The sequence below is a fragment of the Pseudophryne corroboree genome, chromosome 2 (assembly GCF_028390025.1).
Source record: "Pseudophryne corroboree isolate aPseCor3 chromosome 2, aPseCor3.hap2, whole genome shotgun sequence".
In the NCBI taxonomy this organism is placed as follows: Eukaryota; Metazoa; Chordata; class Amphibia; order Anura; family Myobatrachidae; genus Pseudophryne; species Pseudophryne corroboree.
This window is the reverse complement of record NC_086445.1, coordinates 50,684,775-50,702,806: the sequence shown is the minus strand read 5'-3', so window position 1 is coordinate 50,702,806 and position 18,032 is coordinate 50,684,775. Positions and strand designations below refer to the sequence as shown.

The following is an 18,032-nucleotide window of genomic DNA, read 5'->3' as shown; positions in this document are numbered from 1 at the left end:
CCAACGCGTCCTAACCTCTGGCGGGAAAGGGTATAATGCCAATAATTTTTTAGAAATTAGCAGTTTTTTATCGGGGGAAACCCACGCTTCATCACACACCTCATTTAATTCATCTGATTCAGGAAAAACTACAGGTAGTTTTTTCACACCCCACATAATACCCTTTTTTGTGGTACTTGTAGTATCAGAAATGTTCAAAACCTCCTTCATTGCCGTGATCATATAACGTGTGGCCCTACTGGAAAAATACGTTTGTTTCCTCACCGTCGACACTGGAGTCAGTGTCCGTGTCAGTGTCTGTATCGACCTGAGGTAACGGGCGTTTTATAGCCCCTGACGGTGTTTGAGACGCCTGTACAGGTATTAACTGATTTGCCGGCTGTCTCATGTCGTCAACAGTCTTTTGTAAAGTGCCGACACTATCACGTAATTCTTTCCATAAGACCATCCAGTCAGGTGTCGACTCCCTAGGGGGTGACATCACTAACACAGGCAATTGCTCCGCCTCCACACCATTTTCCTCCTCATACATGTCGACACAGTGTACCGACACACAGCACACACACAGGGAATGCTCTGATAGAGGACAGGACCCCACTAGCCCTTTGGGGAGACAGAGGGAGAGTTTGCCAGCACACACCAGAGCGCTATATATATACAGGGATAACCTTATATAAGTGTTTTTCCCTAATATAGCTGCTGTATATATTTATATGCCAATTTAGTGCCCCCCCTCTCTTGTTTTACCCTGTTTCTGTAGTGCAGGACTGCAGGGGAGAGTCAGGGAGCCTTCCTCCAACGGAGCTGTGAGGAAAAAATGGCGCCAGTGTGCTGAGGAGATAGGCTCCGCCCCTTTTTCGGCGGCCTTTCTCCCGCTTTTTTATGTAAAAATAGGCAGGGGTTAAATACATCCATATAGCCCAGGAGCTATATGTGATGTATTTTTTGCCAAAAAAGGTGTTTTTATTGCGTCTCAGGGCGCCCCCCCCCCCCCCAGCGCCCTGCACCCTCAGTGACCGGAGTGTGAAGTGTGCTGAGAGCAATGGCGCACAGCTGCGGTGCTGTGCGCTACCTTAGTGAAGACAGGACGTCTTCTGCCGCCGATTTTCCGGACCTCTTCTGTCTTCTGGCTCTGTAAGGGGGACGGCGGCGCGGCTCCGGGACCCATCCATGGCTGGGCCTGTGATCGTCCCTCTGGAGCTAATGTCCAGTAGCCTAAGAAGCCCAATCCACTCTGCACGCAGGTGAGTTCGCTTCTTCTCCCCTTAGTCCCTCGATGCAGTGAGCCTGTTGCCAGCAGGTCTCACTGAAAATAAAAAAACCTATTTAAACTTTTACTCTAAGCAGCTCAGGAGAGCCACCTAGATTGCACCCTTCTCGTTCGGGCACAAAATCTTAACTGAGGCTTGGAGGAGGGTCATAGGGGGAGGAGCCAGTGCACACCAGGTAGTCCTAAAGCTTTTTACTTTGTGCCCAGTCTCCTGCGGAGCCGCTATTTCCATGGTCCTTTCGGAGTCCCCAGCATCCACCAGGACGTTAGAGAAAAAAAGGAAAACATAAGTGGTCAGTATAATTATGTCATCATACTATAACAGAACAGCCACATTGGGCTTCTGGGATAGGCCGTGACCCCTTGGTCAGTATAATTATGTCATCGAACTATAACAGAACAGCCACATTGGGCTTCTGGGATAGGCCGTGACCCCTTGGTCAGTACAAATATGTCATCGCACTATAACAGAACAGCCACATTGGGTTTCTGGGATAGGCCGTGACCCCTTATTTTCAATTTACAGTATAATCGTCTACCTTTTCTTACATATGGCAATGTTCATTAACTAATGCATTATTTAAGAACAAATGGCGAGTCCCCTTATTACCCGTAAACCTGACCTCCACCAGCCTCTCAGTGAAAGTGATCGGCACCACGATCTCGGCCCGGGGCGAATGGGGCGCTACCGGCCGCGGACACTCACTTGATATGGTTGTCGGTGAGCTGCTTGAGGATCTGACAGTAGATCTCATCCTTCAGTGGCTCGGCTCTTAAGGCACCTTCGAAGATTTGATCTGTCAACTCGTTGACTGAGCGCATACGTTTGGACGGGTAATCTCCCATGTACTTTAATATAGGTGCACGAGACGAGTCAAGGAATAAACAGGGACATGACATACATGAAACACAACCTGTGACGTTCTATCTACGGTAAGGAAGCTTCAGACAGGTGAGCTACTGGTCTATGTAAAGCTATCCGGCTCAGCAGAACGGGTAGCAGTTGATTTACCGACGGGCACAATACCCTTGGTCTTAATCCCTACACCCATTGACCGGCAGTCAAAATGGGATATACTAGGTAGACATGGAAAAAGGTAGACATGAGTTTTTCACATTTTTTATTTAAAACTTTTTCACACTTTACAATCCACGTGGACTACGATTGGGAATAGTAACCTGGCACCTTGCCCGAAGTTCGCTCGCCATGCGAGGGGACACGGTGCACTAATTAGGGTTCCTCTCACTTTACGAAGAAAACGACACCAAAAAAAGTAAAAAAACTCATATCAACCTTTTTCCATGTCGACCTGGTAAATGTCAACATAATGACCAGGTCGACCTAGTGACCATGTCACCCTAATGACCATGTCGACCAATAGTGGTTGACCTAATGACTGTCAGCCTAAGTGTGGTCGACCTAATGACCCATACCCGTCAAAATAATGACACGGTTAAAATACCGACATTCATCACAGCGACATGTTTAAAATGCTGCCATTGTCAGAATACCGTCATTTGAAATGCTGACATGTCAAAATGCCGACATACATTTTTAAGGATTTTTTTTGCCCAAAAACCTACTTGTTCATACTTTACCATCCCAGTGGACCTGGAGGGGGAACATAATAGTGTGCCGAGCGCAGTAAGGCACTGCGCCTCACGAATTCTGAGCTCAGCGAGCCATGTGAGGGGACGCGGTACACTTAGACGGTGTCCATGTCGACCTATGCCGACAATGACACAAAACACACACTCATGTCGGCATTTCAAATGCTGGTAGTCTGACTAGGTCGGCATTTTGAACATGTCGGCATAATGCGTGACGGTATTTTGATCGTGTCGTTTTTTTGACTGTGGGCCAATGGCTGTTGACTTTGTTATAAAGAGGAGGATTGCGATTGCAGCATGAAATTGAAGGTTAATAGAATGAGCTAATGAATTAAATTAATTAAGGTTCATTGGTGACATTAATTAACATACATTATTAAATAATGCTGCTTAACATCACTAATTAATATGAGCTATGTATTAATATTAATAATCAGCCAGGGAGGATATCGATGAAGGCCATGCAGGCTTCCTGCGACAGCTCGTCACTCAGTAACACCTTCCGCAGGAGGGCCTGTTTGATAGGCTCCCGGGTGTAGCACCACAACTTGTCCTTTCCTCGGTTCTTAGTGATCATCACGCGGCTCAGCGTGTGCTTCGGAGGCGGCCTGCGGCACAGGGGAACAAAGGGTTGAGGCTCTGAGTACGCGCAGGGGATGTGTATTTACTGAATGGTTCAAAATAAAGGATCATTTCAACCAAAAATGTAGGTCACCCCATGGTCATATAGTGACATACACAAAATAGCAGCTGAGAACATGAATCAGAGGGGGAGAAGTATCAATCCTTGGAGAGAGATAAAGTACCAACCAATCAGCTCCTAACCGTCATTTTTCAAACACAGCCTGTGACATGGCAGTTAGGAGCTGATTGGAACTTTATCCCTCTCCACTTTATCTCTCTCCAAGGCTTGCTACATATCCCCCAGAGACTGACATACAGTTAGACATACATATAGGACACAAGGTCACTGAACTAATAACAAAAATGTAATCTACAGATGGAGCCCCGCTCATCTAGGCTTCTCTGCTGCACCTAGGTGCACCGAGGCTTATTAGCATAAGCCTTTCATCTATTGTTCTCAGCTGCAATACAATACAGAGAGAACAATACAGCAGGGGATTAAATCCGACTACCCTGGCTCAAATAATCCTATTACAGGGATAGATGAGCAGGGCTCCATCTGTACAGTAACTTGGTCACAAGTGCTGTCACTTAGTACGAAGCCATGCTCAGCATTGGCGCGACTGCATAGCTGGCGCATCTAGTGTACCCGCGACTATGACTGGCGTGTGCATACGCACGTGCACACCATAGGATATAATGGTGCGAATGCCGGCTGCAAATAGTCGCAGTCCGGCGCGCCATGTAGCTTGTCACGATGTGTCTATAGCTATCAGCTTCTATAGCAGTGTTTCCTGACCGTGGTCCTCACCCATTGGCGTTTCTATAATGGGTGCAGTGTGTGCGGTGCACACGGGCCCTTGAGTCCCGATAGGGCCCACACCGCATACACTGCACCCATTTCTCCTATACTTACCTTTCCGGCGTCCATCGGTCACTGTGTGTGGGCCCCCTCCTCTCCTGTACCCGTCGCGCCGCTGCTAGCGCACTGACCACTAGAGACTCTGGCACAGTGCCAGAGTCTACAGCGCATGCGCAGGACTCCGACAAAATGGCACGGCGGCCATTTTTCAGAGTCCTGCACATGCGCTGTAGACTCTGGCACTGTGCCAGAGTCTACAGCGCTCAGAGCGCTAGCAGCGGCGCGATGGCTACAGGAGAGGAGGGGGCACACACACGGAGTCTGCACACGGGTCCCCTCCTCTCTAGAGACGCCCCTGTTCTCACCGCACACTTACAGTCAAGGTTTAAGTTATGTCCATGCTTGAGCACAGGTGGTGGAATCAAAATAACTGAGGTGCTAATTTACTTACCTGTGCTCAAACCTGGACTGTTAGGGGTATATTATTAAAGCTTCTAAAACTGAAAAGTGGTGATGTTTCCCATAGCAACCAATCACATTCTGTCTATCATTTTTTTAGGATGCAATAGAGAAATGATAGACAGAACCTGATTGGCTGCTATGGGCAACATCACCTCTTTTCATTTTTAGAAGCTTTAGTAAATTTAGTGTGCCTTGAGGGCCGAGTTTGGGAACCCCTGATCTATAGTTGTATCTACGGTATAACGGGTGCAGGGATCCCTAGATCCAGGGCGTCCCCGCACACACACCCTGCACTCAGACCATACCTTGCTGGTGCCTGTAATCGGCTCCCTCCCCCAATTGTAGTCTGCTGTTACTGTAGCGCCATCTTTCCAGTGATGTCTTCGGAAAGATGGAGCAGCGTATTGAAAGCAAAAACTCTGGCAGAGCCTTTGCTATCTTCTGCACATGCACCATCTTTCTGTATATCACTGGGAAGATGGTGCCGATTGCAGAAGGCAAGGAGAGGGAGGTCCACTGCACACAGACGCAAATGTAGAAGCAGATGTAGGAAATACACTATTCCCCAACCTGAAGTAGTCGTAGGAGAAGTCCTCCAGCGTGTACGGCTTCACCTTTTCCTCATGCTCCGATGTGGCCATCTGGACTGTCCGCACTACATCCTGTTTCTGGTCTGGCGTCATCGTAACTAACGACTGGCGAGTGCCACAAGGTGAGACAAAAGAGAAGCTGCAGGTAATACCTCTCACAGTATCAGCAGCGCTATATCACATAGACAAGTGTAATATGTCTTCCTCTCCAAACATAGTACTGTACGTCACGGTCTGCCTCTCCTACAAACCCTACACTGGCTCCTCTTCACAACCCAATTCAAGCTTCTCACACTCACTTAGAAAGCCATCACCCACTCCTTTTCCCACTTACATCTCTGACCTTATCTCCATTTACACTCCCATCCACCCTCTTCGCTCCACAAATGAATGCCACCTCTCCTGCCAACTGATTAACTTCATACAGCTCCTGTTTCCAAGATTTTGCCCGTGCTACTCCCTACCTCTGGAACTCTCTCCTGATCAGACTCTCTACCTCTCTACAAAACTTCAAACAGGCTCTCAAGACCAGCTCCTTCATCAAACCCAGCAATCTCTCTTCCTAACTTCTGTTCCATGCTCACTATCTACCCCATGTGTGTAACATCTGTCCTGTAGAATGTAAGATCTCACGAGCAGGGTCTTCTCCCCTCATGTGCTTTTCCTTCCCTTATACTATCATCTACTCCCTACTTCCTACTTGGGCACCTACCCCTTGGTCTAAGTGTCTAAGCTCATCGGGGGGAAACGCCATACTGCCACTAAATGCAGGAACCTACCACAACCTCCATAGGAGGCTTTGTGACGGTCGGCATGACGTACACAATCTCCGTAGGGAAGTCCCCTTTCTGTTTGCTCCTTTCATTGTACCCGTGAGCCCAGCCTGAATTCATTATCGTTTCACCGGTGTCCTGGTCCAGAAGGATTAGATCTCCTTTCAGAAAACTGAGGAATCCGGAATTTTCTCCTGCTGTATTAATAGAGACCATAGGACTATACATTCAATCGAACAATAAAAACGGACACTTCATATTAAGCTATGCCTGGTGCCTCGTGCCTCAATGTAAATTATGGGCTAACAAAAAATTTAAAAATGACATTCCCACAGGATTATTGAGATTTTGCTAATTTATTGAGTAAAATTCCAATATCTGCTTGCTGAAACTGTTCCTGTCACCTATACAAAGTATAGGCGGCCATTTTGTGGGTTGAACCAATGTTCACGAGCTGCCTATCAATTCACTATGAATCGGTGCCTCAAAGCATACAGAAGAGATTCTAGTATAAAAACCAGCAAAGACAGTGCCTTGTGCCGTTGCCTGTGGAGAAAGGATGAATAACTTTTCACCCTACAGTATTAGAGTATTACTATACTTTCCAGGTCAACATATTGTTCCGCAAGAGGCCCTGGCTGCAAAGTCAAGAGCAATAAAGTTCAGTCTATTTTGAATCATTAAAGTCCAAAGGCATAGGTAATAATGATTAAAGTCTAAGAGCAGCCTAAGAAGAGCAGAGAGTAGTAAATATAGGGGGATGCTTGTCAAACTTTCTAAATAAAAAGTAAAAGTGAAGGGGTTGTCCAATGCAATCAATAGGACTCCAGTTATCATTTCTCTAGCACAGTCTAGAAAATGATAGCTAGAATCTGATTGGCTGTAGCCTGTAGGCATCACCTCCACCGTTTCTTTTTAGAAGGTCTGATAAATCTTCTCCATAGTCCCTTCATAAGGTGAGGTCTTCCAACTGTCTGTGGTTTGTCACTTTTGATATGTCGGTGAGACAGACTCCAAATTATCAGATTGCCGATCCCACACTGCTGAACGTCTGCCTCTAACGAAGTCAAGCAGTGGGTGATGGTAGCATCACAGATCCAGACCAATTAGCAGAGAAGCCTTGTAGGTATTAAATAGCGGTTCTCCGTGCTATGGGGCCATTTATAAAAAAAATAGTTCTGGAGATTGGCTCCCGCAGCTATCACCATCTGAAGACGGCGGTAGCCCGCTGTAATCCATGGGCTACACTTCACATAGTTAGCCGGCTGAGAGTTCCCAGGAATCCTCCTGGAAACGGACACTATGCATGTGCGGTCAGTGGGACCAGGTATGCGCAGTAGCCCTGGCAGCACTTGGCACACATTGCAGGGACGGGCTCTCCTGTAGGTGTAAAATGATACATCCAGCCGGTAAAATCGCATCCTGCAATGCAATCTTGGGCCCTAATATTGCGCCCAGATCATATTGGAAATGCGATAAACAGCTGAGTGAATGATCCAATGTACCATAAAAGAGATGGTACAATAATAGTATGCACTGAAAGCTTACGTCTCTTTCTGAACAAAAGCTGAAGAATACTTCTGGAGGTTGGTGGATCACTAACGCGTTTCTTTGATCTAAATACCCCAATTCCAGCTTCATTTTGGCTACTACTCAACACTGCACTTTCTCTTATCTATGGTGAGACATATGATATGTATAAATGTGGTAAGTCCTACGGAAACTGGCATTACCACATCGCTTATTTATCCCCATATGTATAATAGGGTTTCGCGGCAGATAAGGCCCCACGGGTTTCTACAGGGCTGCAAGCTTACTGTATGTAAGTATAGTAGGGCTACTTTCTGCAAAACACTGCATCTCTATCAACGGGTAGGCAACCCAGATGTGAAGTCGTCACCGGGATGGCTGGCTATCACGGAGCTGTCTCAGCAAGGTGATGAATAATGGAAGATGTACGGGCAGGTAAGTAGGCGATGAGGGATATTGACAGATCTTGCCCTTTATCTGCCGCTAAGTCATAGTCATTACTCTACACACGCCAAGACACTGCCCCTGCCACATGCCCGGTCATCAATAATATAATCAGACCACCGCCATAACATTGCAGCAATCTTATTGGCTACAGGAGTTTTCCAAAACCTATAGGCATGATGAATGTGCAGGAGATATAGAGCTGTATAAACCTCAGACTCATCACCAAGTAGAGGACTTCTCAGGGCAGAATACCATCACTTAAGACATTCACAAACCCTTTACAAGGAACCTATTGAATGCTTCCAGCCAAAGAATTCAGACGACCTTCATCAGACAAACAGACTAATAAATAATTACACAATATGAATGTGTCCAGAAGAACCAGCCTTACCAGGGTTAGCGTTATCCTGCAGGGCCACCACATATTTAGATCTTTTCCTCAGTCCTTCCAGGAAGGTCACCACCAGGTCTCTGATGTCTTCTGCATTGTTGGAAGTGAAGGTGTATTCATCTCCCTTAATGGTGGCCAGGGTGAAACTCTGCCCCTGCAGCTTACCGCCTCTGCAATGGGCAGCACGGGACAGAGAGCAGTGAGAGGAGGTAAAGGGGACGCATCACTACTAAGAGACAACAGGCACAGAATAGACAATGAATGGACATTACACACAGAAAGAAATTGCCATTATAATAATGATGCCTCCTGTTGTTAGTAAAGGATTGAGTTGAGGTTGTCCTTTTCCCTCATGTCTTTCCCTTAGCACTATCCATATTTCATCTCTGTGCACAGTCACAAATGGCGAGTTTGTGCATACAGCACATACCGCAGAAGCACATTTACGCATCTCTGTATATGTCAGTCCTATTCTGAGTCGGATAAAATTTGGTTGGATGACTTTCCCTGAAAGTGGGCATTTTGGAGCAGCATAGTCGCATTGGCGACAATGCAAGTACATGGAACAGCCCTGCCTTGGGAGTGTCATAGAAGTGTATCTATCGTCTCGAGTTATTCTGAATTGTGCATATGGACACGGGAAGCCTGTTTTCTAACAAATATCTAGTACCTAGTACAGGGTTAGTGCATGGGCCGATACTAATGGCAGTCGCGGCGGCTGGTGTAAAATCAGTGGGCGGTAACTCTTCTTGCTTCCATGGCTGCCCGTAACTACAGCCACTCAGAATAAGGCCCAATGGGTCCATAATCGCAGAGCCTTCCCCTGCATCTCACCACTGCCTGCCGACTCTATCTGCATCCAGCTGCACTACCCCTGCCCCTATCCTCGTTCCTCGCCAGGATCACTGACAGCTGCTGTGCCTTCCCTTGCATCTCACCACTGCCTGCTGACTCTATCTGCATCCAGCTGTCCTACCCCTGCCCCTATCCTCGTTCCTCCCCAGGATCACTGACAGCTGCTGTGCCTTCCCCTGCATCTCACCACTGCCTGCTGACTCTAGCTACATCCAGCTGCCCTACCCCTGCCCCTATCCTCGTTCCTCCCCAGGATCACTGACAGCTGCTGTGCCTTCCCCGGCATCTCACCCCTTGCCTGCTGACTCTAGCTACATCCAGCTGTCCTACCCCTGCCCCTATCCTCGTTGCTCGCCAGGATCACTGACAGCTGCTGTGCCTTCCCCGGCATCTGATCACTGCCTGCTGACTCTATCTGCATCCAGCTGCCCTACCCCTGCCCCTCGCCACGTTCCTCCCCAGGATCACTGACAGCTGCTGTGCCTTCCCCTGCATCTTACCACTGCCTGCTGACTCTAGCTGCATCCAGCTGTCCTACCCCTGCCTCTATCCTCGTTCCTCGGCAGGATCACTGACAGCTGCTGTGCCTTCCCCAGCATCTCACCACTGCCTGCTGACTCTAGCTGCATCCAGCTGTCCTACCCCTGCCCCTATGCTCATTACTCCCCAGGAGTACTGAGAGCTGCTGTGCCTTCCCCTCCATCTTAATACCACTGCCTGCTGACTCTATCTGCATCCAGCTGCCCTACCCCTTCCCCTCTCCTCTGTCCTCCCCAGGATCACTGACAGCTGCTGTGCCTTCCCCGGCATCTCACCACTGCCTGCTGACTCTAGCTACATCCAGCTGCCCTACCCCTGCCCCTATCCTCGTTCCTCGCCAGGATCACTGACAGCTGCTGTGCCATCCCTGGGATCTCACCACTGCCTGCTGACTCTATCTGCATCCAGCTGCCCTACCCCTGCCCCTATCCTCGTTCCACCCCAGGATCACTGAGAGCTGCTGTGCCATCCACGGCATCTCACCACTGCCTGCTGACTCTAGCTACATCCAGCTGTCCTACCCCTGCCCCTATCCTCATTACTCCCCAGGAGCACTGAGAGCTGATGTGCCTTCCCCTCCATCTTAATACCACTGCCTGCTGACTCTATCTGCATCCAGCTGCCCTACTCCTTCCCCTATCCTCGTTCCACCCCAGGATCACTGAGAGCTGCTGTGCCATCCCCTCCATCTTAATACCACTGCCTGCTGACTCTATCTGCATCCAGCTGCCCTACTCCTTCCCCTATCCTCGTTCCACCCCAGGATCACTGACAGCTGCTGTACCTCCCCCTGTCCCTATCCACATTCCTCCCTTTCTGTGGTTTTAATTACAGTGTTTTCATTTATGCTTTGCATGGCCAACTCTGGTTCATGGCTGTCCATTGTATTTAAGCTGTATATTGTATCTGTTTTGTGTACTTAACATACATCACTGTGTGTACTTTGTGTCGCTTTATCAATATGAGAAAATTATAGTAATTCAGACAAACATCATTGCAAGTGCCCCCCCGTAAGATCTGCCAGCCCCAATAAGTGACTTGTACTTGCTTCCTATTGGAAAGGCTTACTGCCAATCAAACACCGGACAGACAGGCAGTTGTACCAATGTGCAAGGGCGTAAATGCATGCCAGGCGCCCAGAGGCGAAATAGAAGGTGGTACCCCCCCCCCCCCCCCCCCCCCACACACACACACACACACACACACTTTATCTCATGATTTTATCTCTCTCCAAGCTTTGATAAACAATCTGCTTAAAAGTATATAATAATTAGTGCATTTTCTGAAACCAATTTCTGCTTTCCTTTCTTTCCTCATATAAGACACAACAGCAGAGCTGTACATTATAATACACACTTTGATCTGCTAGACCAGCGGTAGCCAACCCACGGCTCTCGAGCCGCATGCGGCTCTTTCATCCCCCGCATGCGGATCTGTCAGCTCCTGGCCACCGCTGCCCCCAGCACCAGACACACGCACGCCTCTGCAGCGGTGGTGTCATGCTTCAATTCGGAGCTCGCAGACCGGCAGCTAAGACTCCTGATTGGCTGCCAGGCCGCGAGCTTTGATTGGCTCATGGACCGGCGCCTAACTGAAGAGAGACACCGCCGCCGGAGAGTGAGCAGCAGCAGCAGCGCGGTGAGCAGGGCGGGGGGGGGGGGGGGCAGAGGTGGGCTGGTGAGCACTGTGGGGACATGTGTATCTGCACTGGGGGCATATCTGGCACTGGGGGCATATCTGGCACTGGGGGCATATCTGGCACTGTGGGGACATGTATATCTGGCACTGGGGGCATATCTGGCACTGGGGGCATAGCAGGCACTGTGGGGACATGTGTATGCACTGGGGGCATATCTGGCACTGGGGGCATAGCAGACACTGTGGGGACATGTGTATCTGGACTGAGAGCATATGTGGCACTGGGGGCATGTCTGGCACTGGGAGCATAGCAGGCACTGGGGGGGACATGTGTATCTGCACTGGGGGCATAGCTGGCACTGTGGGGACCTATGTATCTGCACTGCTGCACTGGGGGCATAGCTGGCACTGTGGGGACATGTGTATCTACACTGGGGGCACTGTGGGGACATGTGTATCTGGCACTGAGGGCATATCTGGAACTGGGGGCATAGCAGGCACTGTGGGGACATGTGTATCTACACTGGGGGCACTGTGGGGACATGTGTATCTCGCACTGGGGGCATATCTGGAACTGGGGGCATAGCAGGCACTGTGGGGACATGTGTATCTACACTGGGGGCATATCTGGCACTGGGGGCATAGCAGGCACTGGGGGGACATGTGTATCTGCACTGGGGGCATAGCTGGCACTGTGGGGACCTATGTATCTACACTGCTGCACTGGGGGCATATCTGGCACTGGGATCATAGCAGGCACTGGGGGCATAGCAGGTACTGTGGGGACATGTGTATCTGGCACTGGGGGTATATCTGGCACTGGGGGCATAGCAGGCTCTGTGAGCAGGGCCGTAACTACGTGTGTGCCAAGTGGGCCTGGCACACAGCGCAGCTGCCCTGAGGGCGCACGGCCAGCGGCATTTAATGAGTCAAATTGACTCATTACATGCCGCCTCTGCTGTGTGCGCCGCCGCGCTGTGGAGGGAGAAGAGAGCAGCGCCGGGCAGCGGGGAAGGAGGAGGAGGGAGGGGGACTGGAGCCGCAGCAGCGCTATTTCATTGGTAGTAAGTGCCGCTGCAGCTGTCCCCTCTCCTTCCGTATTAGCTGCCCGGCGCTGCTGTGGATGCTGGGATGTGGTTCCTCCATCCCAGCATCCACAGCAGCGCCGGGCAGCCAATACGGAAGGAGAGGGGACAGCTGCAGCGGCGCTTACTACCAATGAAACAGCGCTGCTGCGGCTCCAGTCCCCCTCCCTCCTCCTCCTTGTCCGATGCCTGCACCGAGGGAGCTGCCAGCACGAGGAGCCTGTCAGCGGGGAGATGGTAAGTATCTTTCTCTCTCTCTCTCTCTCTCTCTCTCAGGGGGACACCGTCTGCCATAATGTGTAAAAAGGGGGCCTGGCTGCCGCAATGTGTAAAAAGAGGGACTGGCTGCAGCAATGTGTAAAAAGGGGTACTGGCTGCCGCAATGTGTAAAAAGGGGGACTGGCTGCCGTAATGTGTAAAAAGGGGGACTGGCTGCCGCAATGTGTAAAAAGGGGTACTGGCTGCCGCAATGTGTAAAAAGGGGGACTGGCTGCCGTAATGTGTAAAAAGGGGGACTGGCTGCCGCAATGTGTAAAAAGGGGGACACCGTCTGCCGTAATATGTAAAAAGGGGGCCTGGCTGCCGCAATGTGTAAAAAGGGGGACTGGCTGCCATAATGTGTAAAAAGGGGGACTGGCTGCCACAATGTGTAAAAAGGGGGACACCGTCTGCCGTAATGTGTAGAAAGGGGGACTGTCTGCCGTAATGTGTAAAAAGGGGGACACCGTCTGCCGTAATATGTAAAAAGGGGGCCTGGTTGCCGCAATGTGTAAAAAGGGGGACTGGCTGCCGTAATGTGTAAAAAGGGGGACACTGGCTGCTGCAATGTGTATAAAGGGGGACGCTGTCTGCTGTAATGTGTAAAAAGGGGACGCTGTCTGCCGTAATGTTAAAAAAGGGGACACTGTCTGCTGTAATGTGTAAAAAAGGGGAACGCTGTCTGCCGTAATGTGTAAAAAAGGGGACGCTGTCTGCCGTAATGTGTAAAAAGGGGACGCTGTCTGCCGTAATGTGTAAAAAGGGGGACCGTCTGCCGTAATGTGTAAAAAGGGGACGCTGTCTGTCGTAATGTGTAAAAAGGGGGACTGTCTGCTGTAATGTGTAAAAAGGGGGACGCTGTCTGCTGTAATGTGTAAAAGGGGCTCTACCTGGTGTAGTGGCGCTACTGTGCAGCGTAATTTGAATAAAGGAGACTACTGTGCACCGTAGTAGGAATTGCTATTATTTTGTGGCCATGCCCCTTCCCCATGAAGCCACACCACTATCTTACATGGGGGGGCGCCAATGTCGTTTCTTGCACACAGCGCTAAAATGCCTAGTTACGGCACTGACTGTGGGGACATGTGTATCTGGACTGAGGGCATATGTGGCACTGGGGGCATATCTGGCACTGGGGGCATAGCAGGCACTGTGGGGACATGTGTATCTGGACTGAGGGCATATGTGGCACTGGGGGCATATCTGGCACTGGGGGCATAGCAGGCACTGTGGGGACATGTGTATCTGGCACTGGGGGCATAGCAGGCACTGGGGGCATAGCAGGCACTGGGGGCATATCTGGAACTGAGGGCATAGCAGGCACTGTGGGGACATGTGTATCTGGACGGGGGGCATATGTGGCACTGGGGGCATAGCAGGTACTGGGGGCATATCTGGCACTGGGGGCATATCTGGCACTGGGGACATATCTGGCACTGGGGGCATATCTGGCACTGGGGACATATCTGGCACTGGGGGCTTAGCAGGCACTGGAGGCATATCTGGCACTGTGGGACATGTGTAGCTGGCACTGTGGGGACATATGTATCTGGCACTGGGGGACATGTGTATCTGGCACTGGGGGCATATATGTATCTGGCACTGGGGGACATATGTATCTGGCACTAGGGGACATGTGTATCTGGCACTGGGGGCATATATGTATCTGGCACTGGGGGACATATGTATCTGGCACTAGGGGACATGTGTATCTGGCACTGTGGGCATATATGTATCTGGCACTGTGGGGGCATATATGTATCTGGCACTGTGGAGGCACCCATTTTTTGGCGTTTTTATATGTATGTGGCACTGTACTGGGGCATTATATGTATCTGGCACTGTACAACATGACGAAAAACGGGGTTATGATATGAGGTCATACTTCTACAAACGTCATACCAAAAGGTGTGCACACAAAAATGAGGTGTGGCTTTGTGACAACTAGGCCACGCCCTCATATTTGCGCGCGCATGATACTGGCTCTTGCTCTTGACTACAGATCTTTTCTGGCTCTTTGCCTCTGACTGGTTGGCCACCCCTGTGCTAGACACATTCCAGACTCTTCAGCTGAAGGGGTCTTCAAGGGGTTTTCGGAGCTTGGACCGCAGTGAACAGCGCCTGCAGCAAATCACTATGAAATGAGTGGAGAGAGATCTTTTCTAGTTCAGAAGCCCCCTCTGTCTTTCTTTCTTTGCACCCCTCTGACAGCTGGGAGACCGGCAGCAAATGTCTCTGGGAGTTACGCCACTGCCAAGGGGAGGTGTTTGCTCCCACTGGGACTACCAATGGGATGATTAGCAGAAAGCGCTAATAATGGGAAGCCACGCCCCTGCTATTACACAAGCCCTACTGGCAGCCACTACAGTCCCTGGGAGCCAGTTTGTTTCTTTTATGCATGCGCGAATCGCACACTTGCAGGCCCCCAGGGTTAAAGGTTCAGTAGGAGCCACTGCTGGTTTACAGTGTATTACAGCGACGTTTCTTGCAGTATAGTTTGTATTTTTTTTAACTCACAACATACTAGTCAATAAAATACCATATTCCTGGCGTGCAAAATGTGTCTATTGATTAAGAAATGTGATTTACACTTTACTGCTCCTGGAAAGGACAGAACTCTCCAGCTCCAATCCCTCCGCCATTGTACCTAGTTACCTGCTGCTGGACACAGCCATAATCTCCGGGAAGGACAACTCCAGGAGAACCTGCTCCTGCTCATCCACAAAATAGACCCCGGTCCAGTTAACAGCCACAATCACATCATTCTTGGGCAAACTTGGTCCTGAATCAGACAGAAGGTACAGACTATTCAATAATAATTTACTGCATTGCGCATCCTACTTATTTATTCAATACATCTACGCATATCACGTCTGACAAAGAAAATTATTGCAGATACAACGCGTATTTTTTTTTAAGCACGCAGTGAAGGCAGCGCCTGATATATCTGCGAAACGCGTAGCACAAGTCACATTGTAGGTTTTTATTTGTTTTATGCTTTATTTTTATGTTTCACCCATATGTATGTTACATGCTCTATATATTATCTTAAAAATGTCTTGCGAAATATTTTATTGTTTTTATTTTCAATTCTGGAACTTACTGGAGATATTTACTGGTCTCTGTTTAATGTTTATGGTTTTCCATCATAGGCGTAGTATACGCCAGGATATCATTTGGTTTATACATTTTTATTTTGAATAGATATATTTAGTGCCCACCATAATTGAAATAAATGATAATAAATTATATATATTTAAAAAAAAAAAAAAATTCTGGCTTGGACATTACCTTCATTCTTACACAAGCCTCATTACTGAGCAAAAGATAAAAATCCAATAGCATGACTCTTAAGATACCTGTGTCAGCGCTGGGGACAGCCCCCTTCCTTCTCTAATTTTGGGAAGCCTTCTCTCCTGCAGACACTTAGGTACTCTCCCACTTTAGGCATCAACAGCTACTTTGTCTTCTATGTCAGTGAAGGCAGCCATTTTGCGGATTAACCCAATGAAGTCATTAGTAACTAATGACATACTAGTTGCATGAGATAGATACTTGATAACTTTTAATTCCTCACCTCTGGTAGAAGTGAGAGTTATAGGGGGTGGTGCCATAAACAGCATCACCTAGTCGTCGTCCCCCCCCCCCATCCCCACCCACCATGTAATGCCACAAATCAGGTCATCAAAGCTGATTTGCCCCCATGGGACTGTGGAAAGACCCTTTGACATTCAAAGAGTATAGGCAAATATGATTTGGAATGATGTCACTAGTTCTGGAGAGCAAATAAGCTGCGCTCTCGTGAAGACACGGTCTCTGCCACAAAATGGCTGCCTCTACAATGCCGCTCTGTGGGTGCACATTAGCTGTAACTAAGGTAATATTGTAATCAGATTCCAGGAAAGGTGGTAAATGAAAGAGAATCTAAGCATACAGCAATACCTAGAAAGTATGTCATTGTAATAAAATCACAGACTATATATCTGAACGTCATTTACCTGAGAACTTGAAGGCCTCATAAAACCTAGAGAACAACAAAGGCCACTTGAATCGAGCGAAGTCCACTACGTTCTCCTTGATTTTCTGGGCATCCGATCGCCTGAGGGCGTATATGCCCTAGAGACGTAAGAGGAGAAAACATGATTCAGCCACTCAGAGGTTTCCTGTATACATATTCTGTGGGGAACTGGTGATATCAGATTGTTGTGTGAAACTACCCCGTACAATGACATCCGGAAACATCAGCTGTATTCAGAGTGGTAAAAGGGTTTATGCCCTCTGCAATAATGGGGCCTGACAAGGACAGGGACGTAGTGATGCCATATTGTATAGAAAGCCACCTTCCCTGTCTGTTCCCCCCTCATTCCCAAGTCCACGTCTCCAGTAGTAACCAAATGCTGCACATAGAGGGGTTCAGTATACTAACACCCCAAAAACGTAAAACACACATTCTTGTCCTAACATTTACAGGTGGCCGGTGGCCTTTCAGCCTGTAATACCTTTTTATGTGCTGCGATTATTAGCTGAGCCCATTTCTCCACGTTTTTGGAGGGTGTGATCTCTCGGTCTGGGACGTAGGATGGGATGAGATTTAGTAATCTCTCTATTATCAGCTCGGAGCCATAGTCAACGTAATACTGCTGTGACGCCAGCTCCGCCAGATCCTCCTCCTGCCAAAGATAAATACAAGTCTGCGAATGAGATAACAATGAATGTGAGGGTCGGGATAGCAGTAACATTTAATACCGACGCATAAAGGGCAGTCTGTGTGCAAATTCTCCTTCCCAGTGATGGCACATTAGTGCGCCATTGTCTCACAATGCTATTTACCGATTCGCATTTTCACACAAAGTTGCCAAGGTGACGCAAACAGTAATGCAACTAACATTACACATCGCAAAAAGCATTAATGTTCTAGTGACAAAAAAAAAACCATTACGTTAAAGTAGGAGTTTACCCCCAGCAGGATATAAGGGCCGAGGGTATTAAATGTCTGTAGCTTGTACGCATGTTGCTGGCTGCATGACGAGACGAGATGGTCCTGTTTGAACATATCTTTACAGCTACTTTATCTAATAAGCCTGTATGTGGCCTGT

The 18,032-nt window shown here is 48.8% G+C and overlaps 1 protein-coding gene across 6 annotated transcripts in view; it reads right to left on the bottom strand.

The window, feature by feature from the left end:
- Positions 1 to 18,032, bottom strand: part of MYO7A (myosin VIIA) — a 310,031-nt gene that overhangs the window by 42,612 nt on the left and 249,387 nt on the right. For all 6 annotated transcript variants that reach the window (XM_063951274.1, XM_063951272.1, XM_063951275.1 and 3 more), the window contains 8 exons: positions 17,436 to 17,606; positions 16,935 to 17,052; positions 15,592 to 15,718; positions 8,561 to 8,730; positions 6,199 to 6,389; positions 5,400 to 5,524; positions 3,332 to 3,489; positions 1,977 to 2,130 (listed from right to left, as the gene is read on the bottom strand). In XM_063951274.1, the coding sequence (XP_063807344.1) occupies positions 1,977 to 2,130; positions 3,332 to 3,489; positions 5,400 to 5,524; positions 6,199 to 6,389; positions 8,561 to 8,730; positions 15,592 to 15,718; positions 16,935 to 17,052; positions 17,436 to 17,606 (1,214 nt within the window). The remainder of the gene's footprint in view (positions 1 to 1,976; positions 2,131 to 3,331; positions 3,490 to 5,399; positions 5,525 to 6,198; positions 6,390 to 8,560; positions 8,731 to 15,591; positions 15,719 to 16,934; positions 17,053 to 17,435; positions 17,607 to 18,032) is intronic.